Source organism: Netta rufina, assembly GCF_964035555.1.
Source record: "Netta rufina genome assembly, chromosome: 1".
Lineage (NCBI taxonomy): Eukaryota > Metazoa > Chordata > Aves > Anseriformes > Anatidae > Netta > Netta rufina.
The window spans coordinates 29,861,576-29,886,681 of NC_140123.1; the positions used below are offsets into that span (position 1 = coordinate 29,861,576).

A 25,106-nucleotide genomic window follows, 5' to 3' on the forward strand; every position below is an offset into this window, starting at 1 on the left:
GAGGACGCTGAAGAAAAAGGACCCCAAACTGGCTAAATACAGTGAAGGATACGGTCAAACAGGGTACAAAGCGAACCTAAACGCAGTTTGAGCATGGGCTCTGAAGTGCAATGTAAGTCTTCCTTATTTTTTTATTTTTATTTTTTTTTTAAGTCATAATATCCAGTTGTTTAATTTCCATTTTGAAGCCAGGCTGGGCCAAAAGGTACAATTAGCTACAAAAACCAACGCGGAGCAGAATGTGGGATCTCTGATACCAGCCTGAACATGATACTGAAATACAACAGAAGTCAGAGACTATCAGCCATATTATGGAAGATGTACTATAAATAAGAGCATATCTAATTATTTCAAGAGAAAGATGCTGGATGGAATCTTTAATCAACTTTCTTAATAGGGAAGCAAGAGCTCTGCTGTTTTGTATGGCAAGCTATTTTAATACTGCTGTGTTTAAAATTGTGTGATTACAGTTACCAATAGCAATAAGATGTAGCTCCAGAGGGGAGTCCTAGTGGTTGCAAAAGTTTTTTTTCTCTTTTATTTCTACAACATTTTTGCTCTCTCAAGCCTCAAGTCCACAGTCTCTAGCCTCCAGTTTGGCTTTGCTGTTCAGCTGGATTTTCGATGTGTGCCAACGCTAGACTTCCTATGGAACAGAAAACAAAACATTTCAGCATTCGGAGTAATTCTGGTATGTTTTTCTACATCATGCTACTGGCAAAAATGCAGTCGACAAAAGATTGTGCTCCATCAACTTCTGACATGGACATCTGAGGAATATAAAGCCTGATGGTGACAAAGGGTGATAATTTCCTATTTTTCACTATTTATCTCACCGGTTTTGGACTTAGCAATGGATATTCTTTGTGATGAGGAGAGCTCTGTGAACCCAACTGCAAACTCCTTAATACAAATAAATCATGAGAGAAGACTCTACAGAAACGTTTACGGACCCGGAGAGATTAATATATCACATCTCTTTAACTTGACTGCGGACTCTGAAAACCTAACTAATCTTTCGTGTGAAAGTAATATGAGTCCACCATGCTACCCTTCCCTGTTTCAGCTTTCACAGAAAAACTGGCCAGCTTTGCTGACAGTGATAGTGATTGTTTTAACCATTGCTGGGAATATTCTTGTCATCATGGCTGTGTCACTGGAGAAAAAGCTGCAGAATGCCACTAACTATTTTCTAATGTCACTTGCAATAGCTGATATGCTGCTGGGTTTTCTTGTCATGCCTGTGTCAATGTTAACCATACTGTACGGTGAGTATTAGCCATGTAATCTGCTGCATGTATAGAGAAGCTTTAAACATTGCATGCACAAGTTGTTGTTGTTCTTATTTCAGTCTCTTAGCACAAAGAAATTGCAGTTACTCCATGCAAGGTGAAATATGTGTAAATGGTTAAAGGATGTAAGAATAGGTGAAATGCCTTTCCCCACTTTATATATCTAGTTATAGACATTTTAAACTCAGCCCAGATCATTAATTTACTACTAATTTGCTAATGGAATTGTCTCAAAATGTGTATGAAGATGTTTTGTTCTCCTTATTCTTTCATTTTTCCCCATGGCTTATAATTTCCAGTTTTTCTGATGAGTATTTATGGTCCTGCCAGTTACTTTGCTCTGCAAATATGCACAGAAGCAGTAATGACTACCTTTAGATTAAAAGTTGGCAACCCCTTTAATTTTTTTTTAATGAAGTAATTCAAACTCTAATAATTCTCTTAACACCAACATCCTGCTCAGACCTCCACTTGCTGGCAAAGGCTGCAATAAATATTGTGGGAGTTAAAAAAAATGGATGGGAGTTAATTCTGCCTATTTTTTAGTAACATTTACAGAAGCAAAGCTAAATATCGGCTATGATTTCTTAAGAGAAGTTATTTAAGAATTAAGTGGATTATGACTCACAGTTCATACCCGTGTAGGTGATTAATAGCAGACCTTTCTTCTCTTTTTCACCAAAATTATTTGCAGCACAGCTCACGTAGGAAAAAGCAGCAGCCTGTGCATTCGGTACAAATACTGCCAGGCTGTTATCACCCCTAAACTTTGAGAAATGCATTTTCCAGTGCCACAACTGAGTGGCTGCAGCTGAAGGAGAAGCCAGACAATGTCAGGAGGAAAGTGAGGCTGTTTGCGAAGATTTCTCTTGCTGCACAATTTCGGGAGTATAGCTCTTGAGTGTGAGCCTGTAACTTATGAGAGGTTTCATCCAAAAAAACCGATTTCAGCGTTTTTTACACAGATTGCACCCCAAAACGGTGTTGGGCATAGGTGAGGGTGCAGTGTTGTGATTTATCGTATTAACGGTGAAATTACCTCAGTGGTGGAGGAGACGGTGTAAAGCTGGGCAGAAACCGTCCGGTGCCTGAGCTGAACAAAAACCCTGCCTGCTTCCCTGAGACAAGCAACAGGGACTCCTGCTGGCCGGGCTCTGCTGCCGAGGAAGGAGAGGAGCGAAACCCGAAGGGCTGAGGGGGGTTTTCGAGGGGGAACCGCCGGATTCTCGGGCACAAAGCTCCGCCACCCCCCGGAGGTGGCGCGGGGGGAGCGCCCCGGCAGCATCAGCCCAGTGTCATCGCATGGTGACAAGCGATAGGATGCGAGGAAATGCCTTAAGTTGTGCATGAGGAGGTTCAGACAGCGCATCGGGAAGAATTTCTTCATGGAGAGGGAGGTCAAGCATCGGAAGGGGCTGCCCAGGGAAGTGGTGGGGTCCCCATCCCCGGAGGTATTTGAGAAATGTGTGGACATGGTGCCTAGGGACATGATTTAGTGATGGGTGCATGGTGTGAGGTTGATGATCTTGAAGGTCTTTTCCAACCTAGACAACTCTATGCCACCCATACTGATAGTCCCGAGTCTGAACAGAGGACTTTTGCAAGGGGACTCATGAACCACACAAATCCTTGGACCTTTTCCTCCCTAACCAAACTTTAAATTGGAGCCATGTTTTTGTCGCTGTTGGTTTTGTTGTTTGTTCTTGTTCTCCCCTGGATATGTGGAGGGTTGCATTAGACAGTGACCGGAGCACAGCACAAGGAAAAGGTGCCCCATCCCACACGCCATTACCATGTCCTTGGGCCAGCCTGGAGGATGTTATCTACACCCTTCCTTACATCTATTGTTAGCTCCTCTCGTCTACCTTCCTATTTTGTGCTCCTGTAGTCTCCAAGGTGGTTTATCTGAAGGGTGGTGTTTTTCCCTTCCCCATTCAGGTAGAGTAAGGACAAGAGGTCTAGGAGGGTATGGCAAATGTGTTCCCACAGAGAACAGATGCATGGTGTCAAGTGCAGAAGTAGTTTATGCCTTTTCCCTGTGTAAACTGGCCTTGCCTGGCAGAGAGAGGCTGCTTGGAAGACATAATCCAGAAAGACACCCCTCACTTGAGACAGTCCAGAGACTGGATTCCCCTTTTAAAAACCAAGAAAAAGATAAAACATATCCATAAATACCATGCAGCTTGTCAGTGCCAGTCATATTACAGTAGTCCAAGAGCATCAGGAAATAGGTCTCAGTGCTTACAGAGACTACATTTAATTAGGGGCAGACCTAGCTCCTTTGCCTTTGTTCCTACTATTGCAATTTAGGCTGTACATGTATCTCCAAATGAGCCAGGCACTCCCTGAAACACTAACATATTCTCACAACACCAGCTTTGGCATTGCCCCATGCAGAACTGTTATGGGCAGCTCGAGTAATATGCTCAGAATTAAATCACCACAAGATATGGGCAAGGTTAATTGCAGAACTTGCCCCAAGAAGAGTTATTAGTGGTTCCCTGCAGGATTAGAGGGACCTTTGAATGAGAGTCCTGCAGGGCTCTGCTTATCCTGGGTCTGCTCAATACTGTTCTTAACTATTTGAGCAGAGTATGAGCTTGCATGGTTTTCCAAAAGTCCCAAGCTGGGAGAGGTTACAAGCACTCAGAGGGACGGGATCAGAATCATCAACAATGATCTGGACCCCTGAAGAGAAAGTCTAAAATGAACAAATGAAATTCACTGAGGATAAATGCAAAGATATCCGCTTAGGAAAAAGATAACAAACCAACTACTGCTGGGGAAATTAGTCCAGACTTCAGGAATATTGAACGAGATCTGGCTGTCAAAATGAATCATAAGCTAAGTGTGCATCAATAGCATCCTTTTTTTAATACAAAACACCCTCATCATTCCAGGTTGCATAAGTCAGGACATTCCCTGCAAGACCTGTGAAGCAATCTTGCATTTCACTTAGCAGTCAGAAGGTCTTTGCAACACCACAGAGTCCAGTGTTGGTCACTGCAGTATAAGCAAGATAAATTAAATAGATTCCAGGGCAGAGAAACAAGAAGCACAAAAGTTCTGAAAACATCATCTGCAAGCAAAAGATAAAGGAATTGGCTTTGCTTTGTCTGGAGGAGAAAAAGAAAAGGCTAGACAAGACACGATAGCCATCTTCCAATAGCTTTCAGAAAGGACAGTAATCAATTATTCTTCATTGCCATTGGAAAGAACAAGCTAAAAGAAAGGCTTAATTTGCAACAGAGAAGATCTAGACTGGATATTGGTAAACACTAATGCACTTACTTGGGATTGCTCTCTCTGAGGGAGCCTATCATGTTCATTGATGATATAGGGAATGCCCTCCTTATTAAATATGTGGAAGGTATCTAAAGATAGGTGATACGAATATCACTGATATGCGACTAAACACATATGCTTCGCTAGCTGCTACTAAACCTGAAGTTTCAGTTTCAGAATTTAGGCGTTGCAGATCAGCAGGTGTTAATAATACATTAACAACACCAAAGAAAAATCTTACAAGAAAATTCAGAAATTCCACACTTAGAGTGACAAAATTATTTCTCTTTCCACACAGTTGCTGCCAGAAATGGTTAATTACAACACCAAGCATTACCCATATAGAATTAAAAAGAAAAATACATACCCAGCATGTAGCTTGGGGGAAAAAAAATGGTTTCTTAAAACAGAAATTTTGTCAGGCAGCTTCTACTGAAGGCATTACTCACTACCAGCTCTTCTTAGAAGTATATATGCAGTAAGACAAATGCATCACAACAAAAACCACGAATATGTCACGTTCGTAGCTGATGTCAACTTTCTTTTGTGCAGGATACATGTGGCCTCTACCTACGAAGCTCTGTGCCATTTGGATCTACTTGGATGTGCTTTTCTCCACTGCCTCCATCATGCACCTCTGTGCCATCTCGCTGGACCGCTACATTGCTATTCGAAACCCCATCCACCACAGCCGGTTTAACTCAAGAACGAAAGCTTTTGCAAAAATAATCGTTGTTTGGACCATATCAGTTGGTAAGTGAGGAAATATCTCAGCATGCAATTGCAGATTTCAAGCTTTTGAGAGGATTTGACATATATATTGCAGACTAAAACTGTATTCTCTGCCTGAAATATTTTGCTTGCCACAGTGAAAGAAGTGCTGTAATGTAGTAATTAAGCAATAGACAATCAACAATGACAACGGGAAAAGGAGGAGAAGCTGAGCAGCACTGTCACAGGAAGAATGCACATCAGCAATAGGTCTACTGAGTTCAGGTTTGCTTTAAGGATGTGTTTATTTCCCATATTGATTATCCATCGCTATCCTAACATCTGAAAAGAAAAATACAATCTTGACTTACAAGAAGGTTTCCCTGTTTTACGTAAATCAATTGTTCCCAGCTTCTCATTAGGGTAATTTGCTCAGAGTTTTTTCATATGGGCAGATCTTTTCTGGTTTTCTTGGTTCACAGGGTGGGATATTTACACCATCCCGATCAGGAGGCATTACTGCTCTGCATACCCCATAAACCAGAGATGTTTCCCACAGGAAAGTCCAGAGTTGCAGCCTTAAATATGTGCCCTGAATGACTCACCAGATGAATCTCTCTTTGCACTGCTATAACCCAGAGACTTGAAACCAGACGTGGCAGTGTCACTTGCTCCTTTACATGGTAGCAGCGCCCCGGGTCCAGAGCTGCTTCAAGGCGTGGGAGATGGAAAGGGTTTGGTGTCTGCTGCCATCAGGGTGTCGGGGCATTTTGTCTGCAAGTTGAACAGAGGCTCTCAAGCAGGCTGAAAGCACAACTCCCTTTCGGCTCATCCATTTCTGTAGAGCTCTCTGAGCACTGGCAGCTCGCTTATTCAGAAGCAGGAAAAATTCACTCCCTTGCTCTGGAATAGAGGAATGTTGCCAGCAATCAAACGTAATTAGCCACTTCCCTGACTAATATAAATTAGTGCAAGTGGTAACTGTAATCCATTACCAGGAAAGGAGATAATGCCTAACACTGCCACCTGCCTGCTGCTCTGAATTGTCTCCTGGCCTCCCTTCAGCCCTGTCAGAAAAAAACACTCCAGGATATTTATGGCCTAAAGTAGCTGCATCTTCTGCAGCACAGCAAGAGATAGCAAGAGCCCTCTCTCAACGAGAGGGCAGTTCTGCATCATCCAAAGTACCACAGACCTGGCAAGGTCCAACAGCACCACACGTGGTTCTGGATGTGGTGTGTCCAGCCGATCAGATGTAGGTGTCTAGCACAAGCCTAGAGCTACTCACTCAGATGTAGATGTCTTCATTTAGCTAAGATGAATGATACCTTCTATCCCTGCAGCCCCTTTTTTACCATTCCACTAGAAAACACATTAATTTCTACATTCATTTTCTTCCAATCTTGGACACCGCTAAGCATAAGCATTCTCTCTATAACATAAAAAAAGAAAAGTATTCATTAAGTGTATCTGTACTGTGTTTGTATTTGTGTGTGCTGCTTGTTCTTAGTGTGTGAAACTACTGTGCTTTTTAAACACTAATAAATTCACAGAAGGATCAGAATGAGCAAACTAGTGCTCCACGTACCTCAGCATCTTTTTTTCAGACAGTGACTTGCTATCAGAGTGTCTGAACTAGATCACTATTAAAGCGAATTCAGAATAATCTATAATTTAGGCCCTGTTGTCTAGAATATGGTTCATGTACTCTAGTAGGCGGGTTTCGTTCTTTGATATATTGATATTTAATTTCAAAAGTTAGGAACATTTTTTGCAGTAATAGCTGGTAAAAACTTACCACTTTAAAACAACTTTTCTGCTCTCTAGAGGATTTTCCTCTAACAGTGATCAGCTAAAACACAGATTTTATTTGTTATCACTGTGGCAAGTGACAGCAACACAGTCCCTATTTATATAAATCTGAAAATTGCAACTCCTGGCTTTACTGGAAAACACACAAGTGTGGCATGAATGAGGAGGACGGAGTCAGTTTTACTGTGATGGGATAAGGACATGCGTAAGGCAATGGGGGATGTTAGAAAGATAGTTGGACTGACAGAAAACTCTATCTCATTCACATATCAACACAGCATGTGGCTTAAATAAATGCAAAAGAACTCAAAAAAAAAAAAAAGGAGATTGAGGTGTGCAGGTGTGCAAAAAAGTTATAACGGAGCTCCTGAGCTGCCCATTGGAAATCTGTACTGAGATTGCACCATGGCACATTGCTAAATAAAGTAAAGAAAAATGCTGGTGTTATGAGCAAACTTGCTAGATGCCAGGTCTCCTGTGCAATCTAATGTCAGTCGGTCCGTGACTCTGTCCTGGTCCACCCTAGTCCAACTCAGAATGGATAGGAAATAGTTTCTGAAGAATGAGGTGCTTCACACATCATTTGCTAATAGGAAATGGTTTCTGAAGAATGAGGTGCTCTAGGTATCATTTACCGATCTGCAGGCTCTCAGGGCTACTTGGAGTGGCAGTGCTATAAATTACTTAACTCTTTGCACCTTCACATGGGTCCAGCTAGCACAGGCACAGCCAGTGCCAGGCACAGCATGCTTTCCCCAGTGCACAGTGGGGCTGTGATTTCAGTGACAATTTCACAAAGATGGGAGCTTCTCGGGGTTTTGTTCTCCAGCCTCAGTCCAGATACCCTTTGGCTGCCCTTTGCTCCTGAAATTTGCAGCTGGTGCCCTGTGAACCTCTCTGAATCTCTTCTAGTACTTCTGCATCCTCTTTGAGACACAGGTGGCCAGACCATAATATTGAAGACATGGACAAACCATAATTCATCTTGTTTCATAATGTTTCTGCCTTGTTCTCAGTTCCCAACTTAGTAAGTCCTACCATGCTGTTAGTCTTCAGGACCAGTCAATCGGTGGTCTTCTTCTGTTAGCTTCAGTGATGTGGGAACTAATTCAAAAAAAAAAAAAAAAAGCATAAAAAATGACAGGTTATGTGATTTACTTGACTTCTGCAATCTTGATTTTCTTTGTAAAAAAAAAAAAAAAATTTACTAACATTTGTTTTTGCATTTAGTGGAAGAAGAGCATTTAGCCAGCAGCCTTTCTTTCACTAGACCATGTAATGCCACAGGCAATTGGCTTAAAATGGATTATAATTACTGTAACAGATTCTAATCATGTCTTTAATTCTTAAATCATCCAGTACCCAGAGTGGCTAGATAATTAGATTATTTGTAGCTGTTGAAGGCAAAAGCCCATTAGACCCTGAAAATTATTCCATTTGTTTTAAAGCACAGAGGTCATTAGTGAGAACAGGTGTAAAAAGCCCCAGCATTTTCCCTTCCTTGAAAAAATTAGACCAAAATGTGTTCAATAGTGTTTAGCTGGGATCTATAGATTTGCGAATAGAGCCTATGCTGAAAAATGCAGGTAACACACATCTAAGTGGGCCTAGGAAACGTACTGCTCTGCAAGAGGCCAAAAATCAGCATTCTCTCCTTTAAAAATCCTTGAAAGGGCCACATAAAAGAGTTAAAGTCATGAATGTTAAGCCCCTATATATATATATCATCCCTCAGTCCTTCTTTCTCTCTGTTCCTCTGCTAATGGTGAAGTTTGATGAAGCTCAAATCCTCTTAGTCTGAGTTTTCTCTTTGCTTATCATTTCTCACTCAGCCTACACATCTGCTCGCTGCCTTCAGGCAGTCTCTGCTCTCCCCAGTCACTAACAACTTGGATTTATTCAGTACTTTTCAGGCAGGAAAAAAAAAAAAAAAGGTATAAACTGGAGCTGGACAAAGCTGGTGAAATATTCCCCATAACAAAACTCTCCATAACTTTGCCATTGCTTTTGAGGTTGCAAAACCACCAAAATCGTGCTGCATATGAAGCAACATTCTCCAAACCACAGGGTGCAAAAAGTTACCTCCAGGTGTATAAAAGAGGTCCAGGGCAACTCGGCCCTCTGATATTTTGGCTTTAAGCTGACACAGAGGCTTTACACTTCTTTCTCAGGCAGCCTGCAGTTTGTCTGCATGACTTCTAGCTGTCCTGGAGAGTACGAAGGGCCAGGGAAGCAGCTGGGATTTGCAGAGCATAGCTACCAGCATCTCAGGATTGTGGTTTGTCGACAGCTTTGGCTTCCTTCAGCTCACTGAGCACTTAGGACAAGGACAGCCTTCACTTGAAAGTCCCTTTACTGTTTTCAGAAGGCACAGATAGCCAAGGGGTTGCAGGCTGGGAATCCCTCTTCTGGCTCCACCACATCCTCCATTTCTTCCTAATGGCTTTCTTTTAATTTGCCAGTTCATTCATGTCTCATTTAAGGGTGGTTTAGCATAGGAAAAGGCTACTTGATATTACATGGAATATACTTGCCTAAATTACAAATAATTACCACAACATTAAACTCCACTAATAAAGATTCAAAGGTGAGCACCTAAATTCGGAAGCCCTGAAGCTAACCTTAAAATATCTGCTACACTACAGTCTTTACCATAAACATCAAAAACGGTGACACAACACATGGAGAAAATTAAATTAATGATAGTGAAGGGTGATTGCACAAAATCTTGTAAACACAGCATTAGAGCTTCATCACCATCTCACAAATACAGGACCTTTATTGTATTGCTTTATAGACACATGATATATGAAGTTCAGCAGTCAGCAACAGTTGTGCCAGTAGGGAGTTCATTGCCATCCTAATGACCAGCCATGACAACTAATAAATAAATGAACATTTCATGTGCAAGTTGTCTGAGAGACGCTAATACGAAGTGCTGTGATGCACACTTCCAAGTTGACTAGCACATGCATTCTGGTTATGAGACATAATGTTTCTGAAAAAGACACGTAAATATCATATTTACTTTCCTTATTGATATAAATTATTGCTGTCTTTACTGTACATGTGTAACAGAATCCTTTGCTTGATTTGGTCCTTCCAGAGAGCGAACATATCTCACCCATCAGAGCAACAGTTTACCAGTTATCTCCCTCTTATGAGTGTGTAGGTTAAAAAAAACTTGCATTTTGAGCTTCTGTATCTTTTTTTTCAGTAGCTGACGAGGAGGTGTTACTAACCCTATATTTCACCTTTTTGAAAATAAAATTTACAAAAAAGCTTAAATCAATGGGAATAGAATAGAATAGAATAGAATAGAATAGAATAGAATAGAATAGAATAGAATAGAATAGAATAGAATAGAATAGAATAGAATAGTCCAATTGGAAAGGAGCTTCAAAGATCATCTAACTTAGCTGCCTGAGCATTTCAGGGCTAAGCAAAAGTTAAAGCATGTTATTGATGCATTGACCAAATGCTTTTTGAACACTGATGGGCATGGGGCACCAGCCACCTCTCCGGGAAGCCTATCCCAGTGTCTGACTGCCCTCACAATAAAGAAATGTTTCCTAATGTCCAGTCTGAGCCTCCCCTGGCACAGCTCTGTGCAGTTCCCATGTGTCCTACCATGGGTTCCTGGGGCAGAGCCCAGTGCCTCCCCCTGCACTTCCTCTCCTCAGGACATTGCAGGCTGAGCAACGCTCCCCAGCTGCTGTGCCTGTGTCCAGCACTACCCCGTCTCAGCTGCAACACCCAGCATTTTCCTTGTTGAACTCCATGCCATTGAATCTCATTGAGCTGATGTCTATATTCTCCAAATCTGGAAACACAGAGATAAAGAAACATCATAAAGATCCATAGGGCCAAATTTCTGAAGCAGAGACATGTGTGACCTGGCAGATTTCTAAATGGGAGAGAATATATTCTACCAGTACATATGTATTGTCAAATAGAGATGTAATATATGTAATTATTATCACATACATATTTACCATTTTCTTTGTGTAGTTACCTGATTGTCAGGACAAGATGAAGGCTTTCTTTTCCCATGAAATTGTCATATGCACTCATTTTATATGCTTCTCCTTTGCAAGAAACATTCTGCTTCACAGGCAAAAAAAAAAAAAAGGAATGAATGGTCACACCATTAATGTGTGTCTTTTCTTTCTGCTTGGTTTTATTTTAAGGGCAAGTTTTTACACAATCAAGCTGTATTTTTAATATCATAGCTATGTGGAAGGTTGATCAAGGTACTGATGACATAATTTGTTCATTGTCCTTTTCTTTATTTCTTTAACTTGTCTTTGCTTAGAAGACCATAAGGACTGTGCTCTTCTCACTGAAGCTACTGGCAAAAGAAACATTAAGTTCAATTGGACTAGGCTGGTCCTATTATCAAGTCCCTTTGAATGAATAAGCCCTATAATCAGCCAGTCTCTCTTTTGCAGGACATTTCAGAGTAATTGGAATGTTTTAAGAAAAAAAGGGCAGTAACAGTACAGTGCCTATTATAAGTTATTCCTCTGTCTTTGAAAGGCTGTATTTTTGGCCAGTTGTGTACCCAGGACAATGTGCAACACACACAAGAATCCAGGATGTATTTCCCCACTGGAGAGGGAAGTCTTGGTCCCACCACCAGGCCAACATTTCTCCAAAAAGTGCTATGTAAGGTGTTGCAAAGTGTAGAAAGGATTTGTACACAGACCTCTCTGGTAGATCTGGTAGATCTAGTGGATCTCTACAACAGCATAATGCCAAAAGGGGTTCCTATATTGACCAAGAAATTAGTTGAGCATCTCTAATCAGAGGAACAGGGACTTCTGCACAGCAGAAACCACATGCAGTATAAATGAACGGGAAAGAAGTGCACAAGGAGTCATGTTGGGATTTATAAGCTCTGTCATTTGTACACTGTAATTGCATTTAATCACCTTATAAATTAAAAATAGTGTTGTTGAAGTAGTACTGTGTTGCGTAAAGAAAAAATATCGTGAAAAAGAAACTTGAAGCCCTTTTAAAATTGCACAGAGCAATCTCACAGCTTCGTTTATGTGTTTTAAAGAACTAGAATTCGTTAAAGCCAGATTTTGCGTTTTATAATGTTAGGAAAGATAAATGTATCACAGGATTCTGCTTTAAAATGAAACCCATACATTTGCCCCAATTAGCATGAGCATTGCAAACTACGGCACACTTGGGCTGCAATTAACTTCCCTCATGCGTTTCCCTGCCCATGTCGTTGGCACCATTCCTAAGCAGAAGCCCAGCTAATAAAAGTCACGGGGTTTGTCAGAGCTGAAACAACATATTGCTAATTACCTGCAACAAAATTTAGTAGTACCTGTCAGCTGATTTTTCCTCTGTCCTCCAGAGTCACCAGTGGAAAACAGCCTGCCGAGCTCCTATGACTTTCTGAAAGCAGGTGGAGACACTGCAATAAAGTCTCTCTTTTCTGGCTGATCACAGTTGGAGCTGTGCACGTCACAGTGTTCAGCCCTGTATTTCTCTTGCAAGGAAATCTCACCCACTGGGAAGACTTCTTTCCTTTGGGCAGAACAATACTCTCATTACAATTTTGTATTTGACCCAAGCTTTGAAATATCAAGTGGACAGCTATTGCTAGGATGACAAAATCACAGAACCACAGCATGGCAGAGGCTGGAAGGAACCTGTTATAGGTCCCTATCCCCAAGCCCCGCTCCAGCAGGGTCCCCCAGAGCAGGGTGCCCAGGACCCCATCCAGGTGCCTTGTGTCACTATCCCAGGAGGAGACCCCACAGACTCAGGTTGAGCTGAACCATGAGACTCCTGAGAAAAATATTGTGTGTTTTTAGGTCTCAGGTTCACAGAGTGAGCAGCATAACTTCATCCTTACAGCTGTGTGCCCCAAAGTTTGGGGTTGAGCGCTCCCATGGTAAAACAAGCCCTGGTTTTCATACTACTGCACGACATGAGGAGGCTACTCCAGCAAGCAGAGTAACTATTTTTAGTTGCAAAGGTAGTTCATGTATTCTTGTTTTTTTTTACATTGTCAAGGTTACAATGATTTGTGATGTTTAGCAGAAAGATAAGCCTAGCAATCTTTGCGTATCTCCTACACTGCAGCCCGTAGATGGGAAATATGGGCAGATACCATCTATTGCTTTTCCTTCTGCTCTTTAACTCTGACATCTTCCAGATGTGAAAAGGGCACTGCCTGATCTGACAAAAGACCAATTCAATCTGTGTGAAGGGCATTATCCACCAGGTGGGCAGCAAAGCATACAGCAGAGTATCCTGAATCATTATGTTCAGACCAGTACCTGTTGGTAAATTGCTTTACATCCTGTTTTTATTATTATTATTATTATTATTATTATTATTATTATTATTATTATTATTATTATTATTAGTTTGCTTTTGTTTTTGCAAATTATACATCATGGTGGGACATCTACCCCAATAACCATCCACTAGTGCAACTTCCTTGTATATCTAATAAGAAGCTGACTATTTGCTTGATGAGAAGCCTCTGCAAGCAACTACAAAAAATAAAGATCTGGGTACAAGTGGGATCTAGACTAAAAAATGCAGCTAGAACTGGGGTCATGAGGTGCAGACCATGGCCCTAAGGAGGCAGCAGGCAGCAAAAATAATGTGTCTCAGCCTAAGCCTTGACTTTCTGGACCAGAAAGTCCAGAAGAGGTACAGGGATGGTTGTCTGTCTCAGGGCAAAAGTGTAGCTAAAGAAAATAAAATGCTAAAAAAACATATCTGACGATTACCTTCAATGCTGTGTTAAACTACACAAGATCAAACAGCAGTGCTGGAGAAATCTCAGAGAGATACCAGCAGAAATCTCTGTTCAGTCCAGTGGAGGATTATGCCAGAGTTAAGTAAATTACCAGCATCTAACAAATCATCTAAAGTAATAATTAAAAGCCCAGAAGTGTAAAAACTGGGATAGCAGAGGATCTTGTCACTTAAACTGCTCCAGGAGCCATCGCATTAGTTGCTTATGATGGTGGAATATCAAAGATCTGTCCATAATTTCTCGCTTATTGCTACTATTGCTTTTTTATGAAGCGTTACCGTGTACTTAGCATGTAGTATAATAAGTTAGCCCTGAGGAACCCTCAGGAGCTTCACAGCTAAAAAGGCAGACTGATAACTTGTGATCTGAGGAGGTCCTGATAAAAATGTATTGTGGTGGTTTGTTTTTTTCAATGTTGAAGCACGATTATGCCCAGACCTATTCTCCTGGGGGCCTGAACAATGAATGTTGCAGGAAGCCACCTATCATGGAAAACAAAAAGGTGATTTGCTAAGCAAGAGGAGTATCACAGGTGGTGGGGATTGATCCCGCCTACAGGTTCTTTTGCTTTTCAGACAGCAACATTCACCAAGCAAGCAAAAACTATAAATTTCTTACTTCTTTCAAGTAGAAGTTAAGCCATTGCTACAGGGAACTTAGAAACACTAATGTGATTTAAACACCAGCTGTGTACACAGAAAGGGAAAAGAATGTTTGACCTGCTCTCATGCATTTTCCTGAGCAGCAGCAGCAACAGGTTTGTCCATCAACGAGCTTTAAGTAAGAGTGTGGAGCACTTTGCCCCTCTGCAGAGAGCTAGGCTGGAGACCGATGGCACATCTCGAAATTCTTCAGACGAAACATTCATCTCTTTATCATAAGGTCAGTCACTTCCAATCATTTCTAATCATCACAGATGAAGTGGTTACACAGCCTGAGTCCCCCAGAGGAGAATATTAAGGCCAGCTCCCTCCCGGATCCCAGCTGACAGCAGGACTGCAGATGCCATCTGGCTACCTTGGGCTCAGAGGCTGCTTGACTAGCCACCCCCAGGCGAGCCTTCCCCTGTCCTCTGTCCATGCTTAGCCAGGCACCTCCTTACTCTCCACTCCTTCCAGATTCAGGGATAGTTGCAATCTCACCAATAAATTGTTAAGAGTAAATAATATTGCAGATAAATTGCAGGGTGGGAGGTCTTAAAAGTTTGCTGTTGTTGCATTAGAAACCTTTACAATTTCCTCTAGGCACCGTGTAATGTGACACAGAGTCCTCTCTCCTTCCTGGCAGGCCTCCCCTAGTTGGAGGCAGGGATTAAAGCACAGGCAGATGTACAGAGAAAGCTGGAGTCCATGCAGAAAGGCTGGCACATAGGGCCACGTGTCCTGCCAACCTCGCTTGAAATGCAATGCCACTGTCCCAGCAGGGAGAGCCGGGATGGGGACCAGGGCAAGGGGCAGGCGAAGGGCTCCCAGGAGACCTCACAAGACCCATAGGAAAATATAAATTGTATTGACAAACTCTAGAGAGGCTGTGGGGTCTCCTCCTGGGAGAGTGGCACAAGGCGCCTGGACAACATCCTGGGCACCCTGTGCACAGTAATCTACAGAAGGCAATGACATTTACTTTTTATCTAAAAGTTGACACATTCAATGAGTCTAGGGCTGGGGTCTTTGACAACTTTCTCCAAGCTTAACATAATTCAGATATTCAGAACCAGACTCTGAGGTCTAGCCCAGCATGGTAACAGGAAGATCCGTCAAATTTCTGGGAGATCCGAGGAAGAATCCTGCATGTGCTCCACATTGTTTTGTTCCTTAGCCATACTGTACAAAAATTTATCTACTAGGCAGTTCCTTATTTAGTTAAGAACAGCACAGGTTTCTCCAGCAATTTCTTTCTCCTTTGAGACCCCCTTTCTGTCCATCTGAGTGAGCAGAAGGTGAAGGCAGCCCTTGCAGACCAGCTTGTGCTGGCACTAAGCTGGGTTTGGTTGCAATAGCAAGGCTCACTATTTCAGCTTATTCAGCTGAAACCACTGGGGTCCATTCACCATTGCTCCTCGCTGCATACATGGTATGATCCAAAATCCACAATCCCTAAATCTTTTATCAAATTAAATTTCTTTAGGGCATTTATAAATCTTCCTTTCTTTCTAGCTGTTTGACAAGTGTAGACTTTAGATGCCTCTGTTAGTGCCCTTGGTGACTGGGTAATCGTATTACACAGGAGGATAACAACTTCCCTTGATCTGGGATAGCTGTCAGGAGCCAATACGCACCTTGGCAGAAGCCTCTTCCCAAACCAAAGATAACATCACTAGATGAAAAGCAACAAGTGTACTGGTGGAGAGACTCTACTGGAAATTGCAGTGTAAAAATTAGCATCTTTTCATCAGATACTGAGAAGGATTAGAAAATTTGGCAAGGAAGTAGGAAAGACTGGACCTGAAGGACACAGAATTGTGATAAATAAGTCCTGCTTCATAGCTAAGAAAGGGGATTTGAAGTGTATATAGACAGAGTGGCACTTGGGTATGAGAGCAAGGAAACTGTTGCACCCAGGAAATAGGACTGCATGCACATTTTGTAAGTGAACAGGATTATACCAAAGCAATAAGCAACTCCATCAGCAGTTTCTTCTCATAAATAAGCCAACCCAGGAGCCCTGGATTTCTAATCAGTTGGGTCAAACAAGGTGCAGACGTCCTTCATTTCTTGCTCTGTCCTCTCTACAATGCCCAACTGATTCTGATTTGTTTCTTTTTAAATTATTACCACAGTCTTGCAAATTAACTTGGACAGGCAAATCTCTGCACTTGTAAGAAACAGGCTTCATATCAACGACAAATATATCAGGGGGACACTGAGACTTTTCTGATTCTATTTTTCAAAAGTGAAATAGACCAGCTCCATCATTATATTATTGTAAATGATCATTTACAATAATTTTCTCATGTAAAAAGAATTGAATATATCACCTACTAGGCTAAATAATATGCTTTCTGAAAGATTTTCAGAGCTGCTGACAGCAAAGCTCAGAGTTTTTTCCTAACATTCATGCTGACTAGATGGAGCCTCCAATGGTGATTCCCAAACCACCCAGTGCTTTTCAACATATGCTTTCCCCTGGTGGAAATTTCTGCTTCTGCATTGCTACCCATCAGCAAACTGCACAACTTTGCTATCGGGCAAAATCTGGGCAGTAATAAAATTATTAGCACATCTCTGTGCAGTGGCCCAGGATTTGGCCCATAACCTGACTATGTCAGAATCGATGCTACTGCTAAAATTTGAGGCAGGAAGATTTTGTTTCTTTTTCATGCAAAGGTGAACAAAGGTGCTGAGTTTTGTCAAGAAACTGTAATGGCATTTCTAAAAGGGATTTCCTAACCCATGCACATTTATTTAGGTGCATGGTAATGCTCATTTATATTAAAATCAATTTAAATTGGTGTATATGGGCTGAAAACATGTGACAGTTGAAGGAGAGTTGATGGAAGGAATCTTGACTTTATAGGTTCATTCCCCTTCCTTCTCTACATCCGAAATATCCCCAGTTTGTCAGTCTTCAGGGCATGTTGTAAATTCTGGCTTTGAATCATTGATAATCTCAGCAGCTCAAGGCAGCTACAAACCCAGTTTACCTGTCCAGTTAAATTGGTTTTATGGCTGCTGTGTATATCTGAAGATTTGCAAGCCAGCAGCATGTATCACTAAATCAACCTCTGTCAGTTTTACCAGGATTTTTGAGAGAACAGCATGAAGGATGCCATTGCTTTACTTCTTAACCTTTGGTGTTTTTAAGAGCCTTTTGTCACCCTGAAGTTGTGCCCAAATGGTTGAGGTTTAACGCAGGATTTATTACTCATCTTTATTGTTTGGGTTCTGTTTTGTGGTTTATTAAAGTCTATAGAGTTTGAAACAGCCACCTGTGTATAAATCAAGCTATGTGAATAAATCACCTTATACTGGAGGAACATAATATTTAGGGTTTGTCCACAAGGGAAAATGTTCTGGTATAAATGGGAATACCAACTGGAAATGAGGTAGCTAATGTACTTCTAGTGCTTCAGTGGATGCTCCCAATCAGGGCCAAGAGCTTCCTTGTGCCTCAGCTCAATTTGATTTGGACACAGAGTAAGACAAAGCATAAAAAAGCACACAGAGCATATCAAGACTTTTTCCAGACTAATCTTGAGGTAGTGGGAGCCAGGGACGTGGGGTGTGGAAGAGCTGTGCTGCAATAACTCTTCCTGCTTGGTCCTCTCTAGTAGTTTGAATACACTTGCACAGTCTGTGTCTTCTTAAACAGGCACAGTCACCAAAAGCAGGGAGATAGAAAGCATGGACTGTATAAACAGCAGCAAAGTACATATCTGAATCAAGGAGAAATAGAACAATCCTCTTTAAAGAATTAATTCAGTCAGTTGCTATAAAGCCTAATAAAAGCTAACTGTTGGGCCATGCCAGCTGTTTGTTGAGTGACACAGGCTGCTGGGGCTGACACTCTTAAGGAGTATGGGGATTTCCAGTGAAACCATACAAATCCTTGGCTGGTTGCTTGGGTGTGTGTGGGGCTCTGGGGCCTTCCCTGTAGACCCAGCACCTTGGTCCTGCATCTGGATCAGCAAGATGATGCTTGCTGCCATGGCTGACAGGAATTATGGAGCCTAGCTTTGTCTCCCCTTCTCTTGTCTCTTTGAAGCCTGAACATGGGGCCCTTTAGGAAGTGCTGGTCTGTTGACTCAGGCTCTTTCTCTGGAAGACTGTGTGTTCAGCTTTGGGCCCCTCACTACAAGAAGGACATTGAGGCCCTGGAGCATGTCCAGAGCAGGGCTACAAAGCTGGTGAGGGGCCTGGAGCACAAGGCCTGTGAGGAGCGGCTGAGGGAGCTGGGGGGGTTTGGGCTGGGGAAGAGGAGGCTCAGGGGAGACCTCATTGCTCTCTGCAGCTACCTGAAAGGAAGGGGTGGGGAGCTGGGTGTCGGCCTCTTCTCACAGGTAACCAGTGACAGGACCAGAGGGAATGGCCTGAAGCTGTGCCAGGGGAGGTTCAGGTTGGCAATGAGGAGACATTTCTGCTCAGAAAGAGCAGTCAAGCACTGGGACGGGTTGCCCAGGGAGGTGGTGGAGTCACCGTCCCTGGGGGTGTTCAAGGAGAGGCTGGACGTGGTGCTTGGGGACATGGTTTAGTGGTGACACTGGTGGTAGGGGATGGTTGGACCAGATGGTCTTGGAGGGCTTTTCCAACCTTAATGATTCTATGGTTCTATGCCAGGATGGGGTACCTGGGTACAGTAATTTGAACATAACTTTATCAGCTCTGTGATTTTATCAAGAGGTTAACTGGTATATCAGCATGCATTTTTCACATATCAATGAACACATGAATACAGCTTAGACCAGGACCTTTTAATAATTCTGCCTACAGTATGAGTTTGATCTTGTCCAAACGTCATTGTTATGTGGCTGACATTCATGGCCTTGCACAATGCCTCCTAAAAATCCCATCAGAGTAGAAGCCTGGTTTGGACAGGGAAATTTCTATATTTACATTTTAAGCCTGACTGCTTTCGAATTTTGTCCCTGTGTCCTCGTTGGGACACATTTGCCATTTTCATGCTACAGAGGCCAGAAGCTAACCATTGAAGAGAGACAAATTCTGCTCCTTTGGGATGAGGAACAATAAGTTTAGTCTCTGTAGAGATGTGAAAAGGTAGATTTGGGCTGGAAGTTAACTTATTCCATGCCACAGTATGAACTGTGGGATCCCTTACATCAGCTGAACTGGGATGTACACAAAAAGGAGGTTACAGCTGTCAATGTTCTCTGCTACCAAACTGTGTGATACAGAATCACAGAATCACAGAATCACAGAATTTCTAGGTTGGAAGAGACCTCAAGATCATCGAGTCCAACCTCTGACCTAACGCTAACAGTCCCCACTAAACCATATCCCTAAGCTCTACATCTAAACGTCTTTTGAAGTCTTCCAGGGATGGTGACTCCAAATCTGGTACTTTCAGATTTTATAGGGACCAGCTCCCTGTGGCTGTAGGAGAAGGAAGCCTTGAACGGTCATTCAGAAAAAATAAAAACATACAGGACTAGGAGTGACTGCTGCAGCTCTGCTGTGAGCAGCACTTTTGCACTTGAAGGAATCACAAGGAGATGTGAAAACTCCAGCTTACAAGCTGAAGCTCATTTCCATTCAGTCACATTTCAAAGCCAGAAATGTGGATGTGAGATGCCAGTTCTTCAGAACATGTTCACAACAAAACAAAGCAGATGGAAAATTGCTGCCCTTGTGTTTCTGGTGAGGAGTTGTAACTGACTTTGGCCTTTCCCTTGAAAAAGCTTGCAATTACACTAAAATTTTCCTCTTTCTGGTGATGCTGACTCTCCTCCCATGACTCTTGATGCGGCTGAACTGTACGGTCGGTAGTAACAAAAGGCATCTTTTTAGTCTGTCAATACCATTGTTTACTTTATCTCTGCAGCTCACATTAGGTCCTTGAATGAAATGAAAAAACAGCCCTGCTGTTATCTATACCGGGCAGAAGCGGACGGAAAACCTGTGGTGTTGCTCTGACTTGCACTGCATTTCCATGAGGCTGAAATGAGGTGCTGGCAGGCACTTAGTGCCTTCGGTATCCCTTCAACTCATCAAAAAAAAAAAAAAAAAAAGAAAAAAAAGAGAGATTCAAAACTTTCCTCAGACCCTCGGAAGTGTTCATCACCTTGAATTATTCAGGCAATGAGGCTCCTGCAGGTGACCTCTTCCTCAGTGCCTTCAACCAGACTGAGCTGGGCTTTTCCAGGCAGGACCCTTCCTGGAGCTGCTGGAGGTTTCTGACAGCTCAAGCCAGGAGCTGTCCCACACTGTATGAGTTTGCATCTCACACGCTGGCTTCTCATGGCCAAAGCTCCAGTTTGTAGGCTCGTGCAGTCTTGGAACAGAAATAGAAAGGGCAATACCACAGGCTCTCCATCACCCTCTGCCCTGGGCAGATAAGGAGGGTGGTGTTGTAAATTGGCCCAAGGCACTGCCATGACTCAGTTCAAAGCTGTGCAGATAAAATAAGCCACAGTGTTGTTAGAAAAAGAAAGAGCCTTGTAGAAGCTCCAGGAGCACCAAAAGAATGAAGAGAAAATTTGAAGAGAATAATAGCTTAATATTACTACTATAATTATTATTTTGCACTGTGCCTGGACTTCAGGGCCTTCTTCTTGGACTGGCGCTCTGTTAGGCACTGGACAAGCATGAAATGAAGTGAAAGCTTGCATTTTCAAAGGGTTCCCCATCTAAGCACCACAGTGAGAAGAAGGGAAGGGAATGAAAGGGAGGTAGAGACTGAGTGCCATTAAAGTGCTGGTGGCAGGAGGCTGAGTGTCAGGACTCATCTGTAAACCAGGAAGGACAACCTTGGACACACAGGGGTTAAGGTAGGGCACAGCATCCTTCTGTCGTGTCAGTCACGTCATAGGAAATTCTACTCTGATTCATTTTCTTCCCCAGAAGCCAAACACAGCATCCATTCTCTTTGAAGATACAAAGGGGAGTGAGGCTCCCAGGTGATGCTAACTTTGCATAGGAGTCAGATTCACAGCAGCTTTTGTCTAAGCAGGGCTGTGTTACTGCTTCACAACTCCACTTTTGCTGTCTTCACAGAACATTGTCCTTTTTGCTGTCTGAATACTGCCTCTCTTGCAGAGACAGCATCCATCTGGGGGGAGGAGAGGAGAGAAATTTAAACCAAACAAGCAAACCAACAAACAAACCAACAAACAATGCAAACGAGCAAAAATCAGCAGCTGTTTGACTTCACACAGGCACTAAGCAGCATTTGCAGAAGTCCCTAGGGAAATGGCTGAGTGGGCTTGAATCAGGAGGAGCAGTCCAAGAAGGATGGACGTTATCACCTGGCTTTGCTGTTCATGACAGAGCAAGGACATAGCACATTCTCCAGGAGATGATAAGATTTGCACTGCTGCCGTTGCCTTTGAGCTGTGCTTTGGGAGGGCAGCATGTAGGGCTGGCAGTACCAAAAAGGGACCTTTGCAGTCCTGGATGGTGAGCTGCATCTCAGGCTGTCTCGTATCAGTGTCTCTCAGTGCTTAATTTGTCCCCTTCTTTCCTCCAGCTGTTGCCATGGGAAGTTTTTTTAGCATTTAGACTGTGTCGACTGTGTGGAGACTACAGGAAGAGCAGAAAAAGACCCAATGGACGATTACTCTCAGACTTGCTAAATAATTTATCTTCTTTCCTAAAATCAGTATTTCACAGCCTAGTCTGAAACCAGTACTGAGAACACCTTTAATCCTCTTACAAGAAACAGCCCAGGACCACTCTTGACAGCCACCCCAGAAAAGAAAGATGAGATAACACACCTTGATCACAGTTGATAAAAGCCTTTGCCAGGGTGGCAGGAGCAAGGGCCAAGCGTAGGGATCATTGCAAGATCCAAGAGCAGAAGAAGATACCCTTTTGTTGCTGCCAGGTATTATGTGACCCTTTGATGGAAGCAACTGTATCTCACCTGTGGCTGAGGATTTTTGGAAAGAGGGAATTGAGATTAGAGCAGAATCCTGTGTAATGCCAGTGCTGCTCTTCACCTTGCCCTTCTTTGCTGGGAAAGAACAACTGTGTTGCACAAACCACAGCTCACTTCATCAAACTCAACATGTGCAAGACCAACATTTCACACCACATGGTTTCTTAGTGTGGCCCCAGTAAAAATGGCATAAGGGGATTAGTATCCTACTGCTGCTGAAACATAAAACAGTGTATTTTTCCCTCCCCTGTGTAAATTCAATTTGCTTTGGGATGCCTGTCAATCGTGGCTCTATCTGTTAATGTTCATTTATGTCCTGTAACTGGTAATTCTTTGAGAAATGAACTCTGTACAGTTCAGAGTGTTTTGTTTATTTTTTCTTAGAGACTGGAAGCAGTATTTTTTCTTATCATGTTTAACCTTCTCTTTTTCTAATCCACCTTCAGGTATCTCCATGCCTGTACCTGTCTTTGGACTACAAGATGACTCCAAAGTGTTTAAGAAAGGCAGCTGCCTTCTGGCGGATGAAAATTTTGTCCTAGTAGGCTCTTTTGTGGCATTCTTCATCCCTCTAACTATCATGGTGGTCACTTACTTTTTAACTATCAAGTCACTGCAGAAAGAAGCCATGTTATGTGTGAATGACATTGGCCCAAAGACCAAGTTTGCTTCATTTAGTTTCCTCCCTCAGAGTTCCCTTTCTTCAGAGAAACTCTTTCAGCGCTCTTTGAACAGGGACGTGGGGACTTCTGGGAGGAGAACCATGCAATCCATCAGCAACGAGCAGAAGGCTTCCAAGGTCCTTGGCATTGTCTTCTTTCTGTTCGTTGTGATGTGGTGCCCCTTTTTCATCACCAATGTGATGGCCGTAATTTGCAAGGCGTCATGCAACGAAGAAGTCGTCGGTGGACTGCTGAACGTATTTGTCTGGATTGGCTACCTTTCTTCGGCTGTCAACCCACTCGTGTATACGTTGTTCAATAAGACCTACCGCTCAGCTTTCTCTCGTTACATTCAGTGTCGCTACAAGGAGGAGAAGAAACCTTTCCAGCTGATTTTAGTGAACACTATCCCAGCGCTGGCGTACAACTCCAGCCAGCTCCAGCTGGCGCAGATGAAGAGCCTGAAAAAAGAGGCCAAAATGGTGACTAAGGATTATTCAATGGTCACGATAGGAATACATCACGTGGACGGTACCTCAAAGGGAAGCATCAGTCCAGGGAACGAAAAGGTTAGCGGCGTGTGACTCTGCCAGCCCATCGGCAGATGCCATGGCAACCACCAAGAGTACGCTGAAAATTTCACCACGCCGTGAGGAGCTCTGATAGCGTAGGAAAATCAGCCCTGCTCGAGAGACTCTCCAATAGCATCACATACACCTCGTATTATCCTGTTGACGAAAAGCAGGGTTGAAATGGTACCCAATGTGCAATTTTTTTTCATACAGTACTTTGGCTGTTTTAAGCACAGGCTTTATTAAACTTATTTTTTTAATATTCTAAAGGATATATTTCTTAAAGAAAAAAAATGCAATTTCTGGTATTCTAACATGGGCTGTGAAGAAATGTACGCATTTCTTTTCTCTTTGCAAGTGAAAGCTAAGCTGTCCTTTGATTTCCTCGCAGAGTAGGTTCCAGCTAGTTCGCCTTGCTGCAATGGAATTTTGTTATCATTAACTGAATGAGCACTTTACGGAATTTTAAATAAAATGATGGTTAATTTACTAATATATATTTAAGATAAATTTTAAAGCATTAAAGAAAAATCTATTAAAACCTGTATAGATGAATTATATGGAAATTTTGGTAATGGTGTTTTTATGGCTATTTTTTCTTCCGAGTGACCATTCTGATACGTTACTGGACTTTCCTGCCATTTGCTCTATAGTTCAAATTAGCAATCTTCAGAAGTAAATTATACTTGAATGATCCTTTGTTTCTACCACCATTCTTAATCTTTATTTCTTGTCTGGCACTTTATTTCCATTCTAAAAGTTTCATATGTTCTATTTAAAACTTGAAAGTAATTTTTTCAAAAGTAATTATTGGACGTGATTCTCTGCTCCGTCCCACTGGTGTTGACAGCGAAGTGAAGGGAGAAAAGAGTGGAAAATGAGGCATTACATTGCTAAATAATTTCAAGAATGATTCTATGCCTCTGTTTGATTCCAGAAGAGCCTGACTTCCACTTATCAGTGGAAGTTTTACACGAACAAATCCTTCAGTAAAAGGTTTCAGCAGAGTCTCTCTCACCATTTCTCTTTGGTTAATAAGGCCGTTATGAAGGTGTCCTTCTGGTTTTGTTTTAGTGCTTGTAGAGTCAGGATTATTTAAGAACTGTTACTTGTTCAAAATTGTTTTCCCTGTTTTGGTGTTTTGCTGTTATGGTAGATTGCTCAGGAACGGTAGGTAGCTTGCACTATTAGGACTCAGCCTTAATGAAATATGTTTGGGCAAATTGGGCCCACTTGAAAATAACAGGACTTATAAACAGCACCATATTTTACCTGCATAGCTCCAAGGGCAGAAAAAACATTACACAGAGAATATCAAACACATCATCTGAACAAATGCCTAGTCATGAAACTTTTCCTTTCGGCCATCATAGACAATTTAACTGAAGCGAGTGGGACCGTGCTGGAGAGCAGAGATACAAAT

The 25,106-nt window shown here is 42.3% G+C and overlaps 1 protein-coding gene across 1 annotated transcript; it reads left to right on the plus strand.

Annotated features, from left to right (window-relative positions):
• Window positions 1-853: 853 nt before the first annotated feature.
• HTR2A (5-hydroxytryptamine receptor 2A) lies at window positions 854-23,695 on the plus strand (the record flags this gene model as incomplete). The annotated part of the gene is made up of 3 exons (XM_084291708.1): window positions 854-1,268; window positions 5,130-5,330; window positions 22,896-23,695. 3 exons carry the CDS (start codon window positions 854-856, stop codon window positions 23,693-23,695), a joined length of 1,416 nt encoding a protein of 471 aa, XP_084147834.1.
• Between the last annotated feature and the right edge of the window lie 1,411 nt (window positions 23,696-25,106).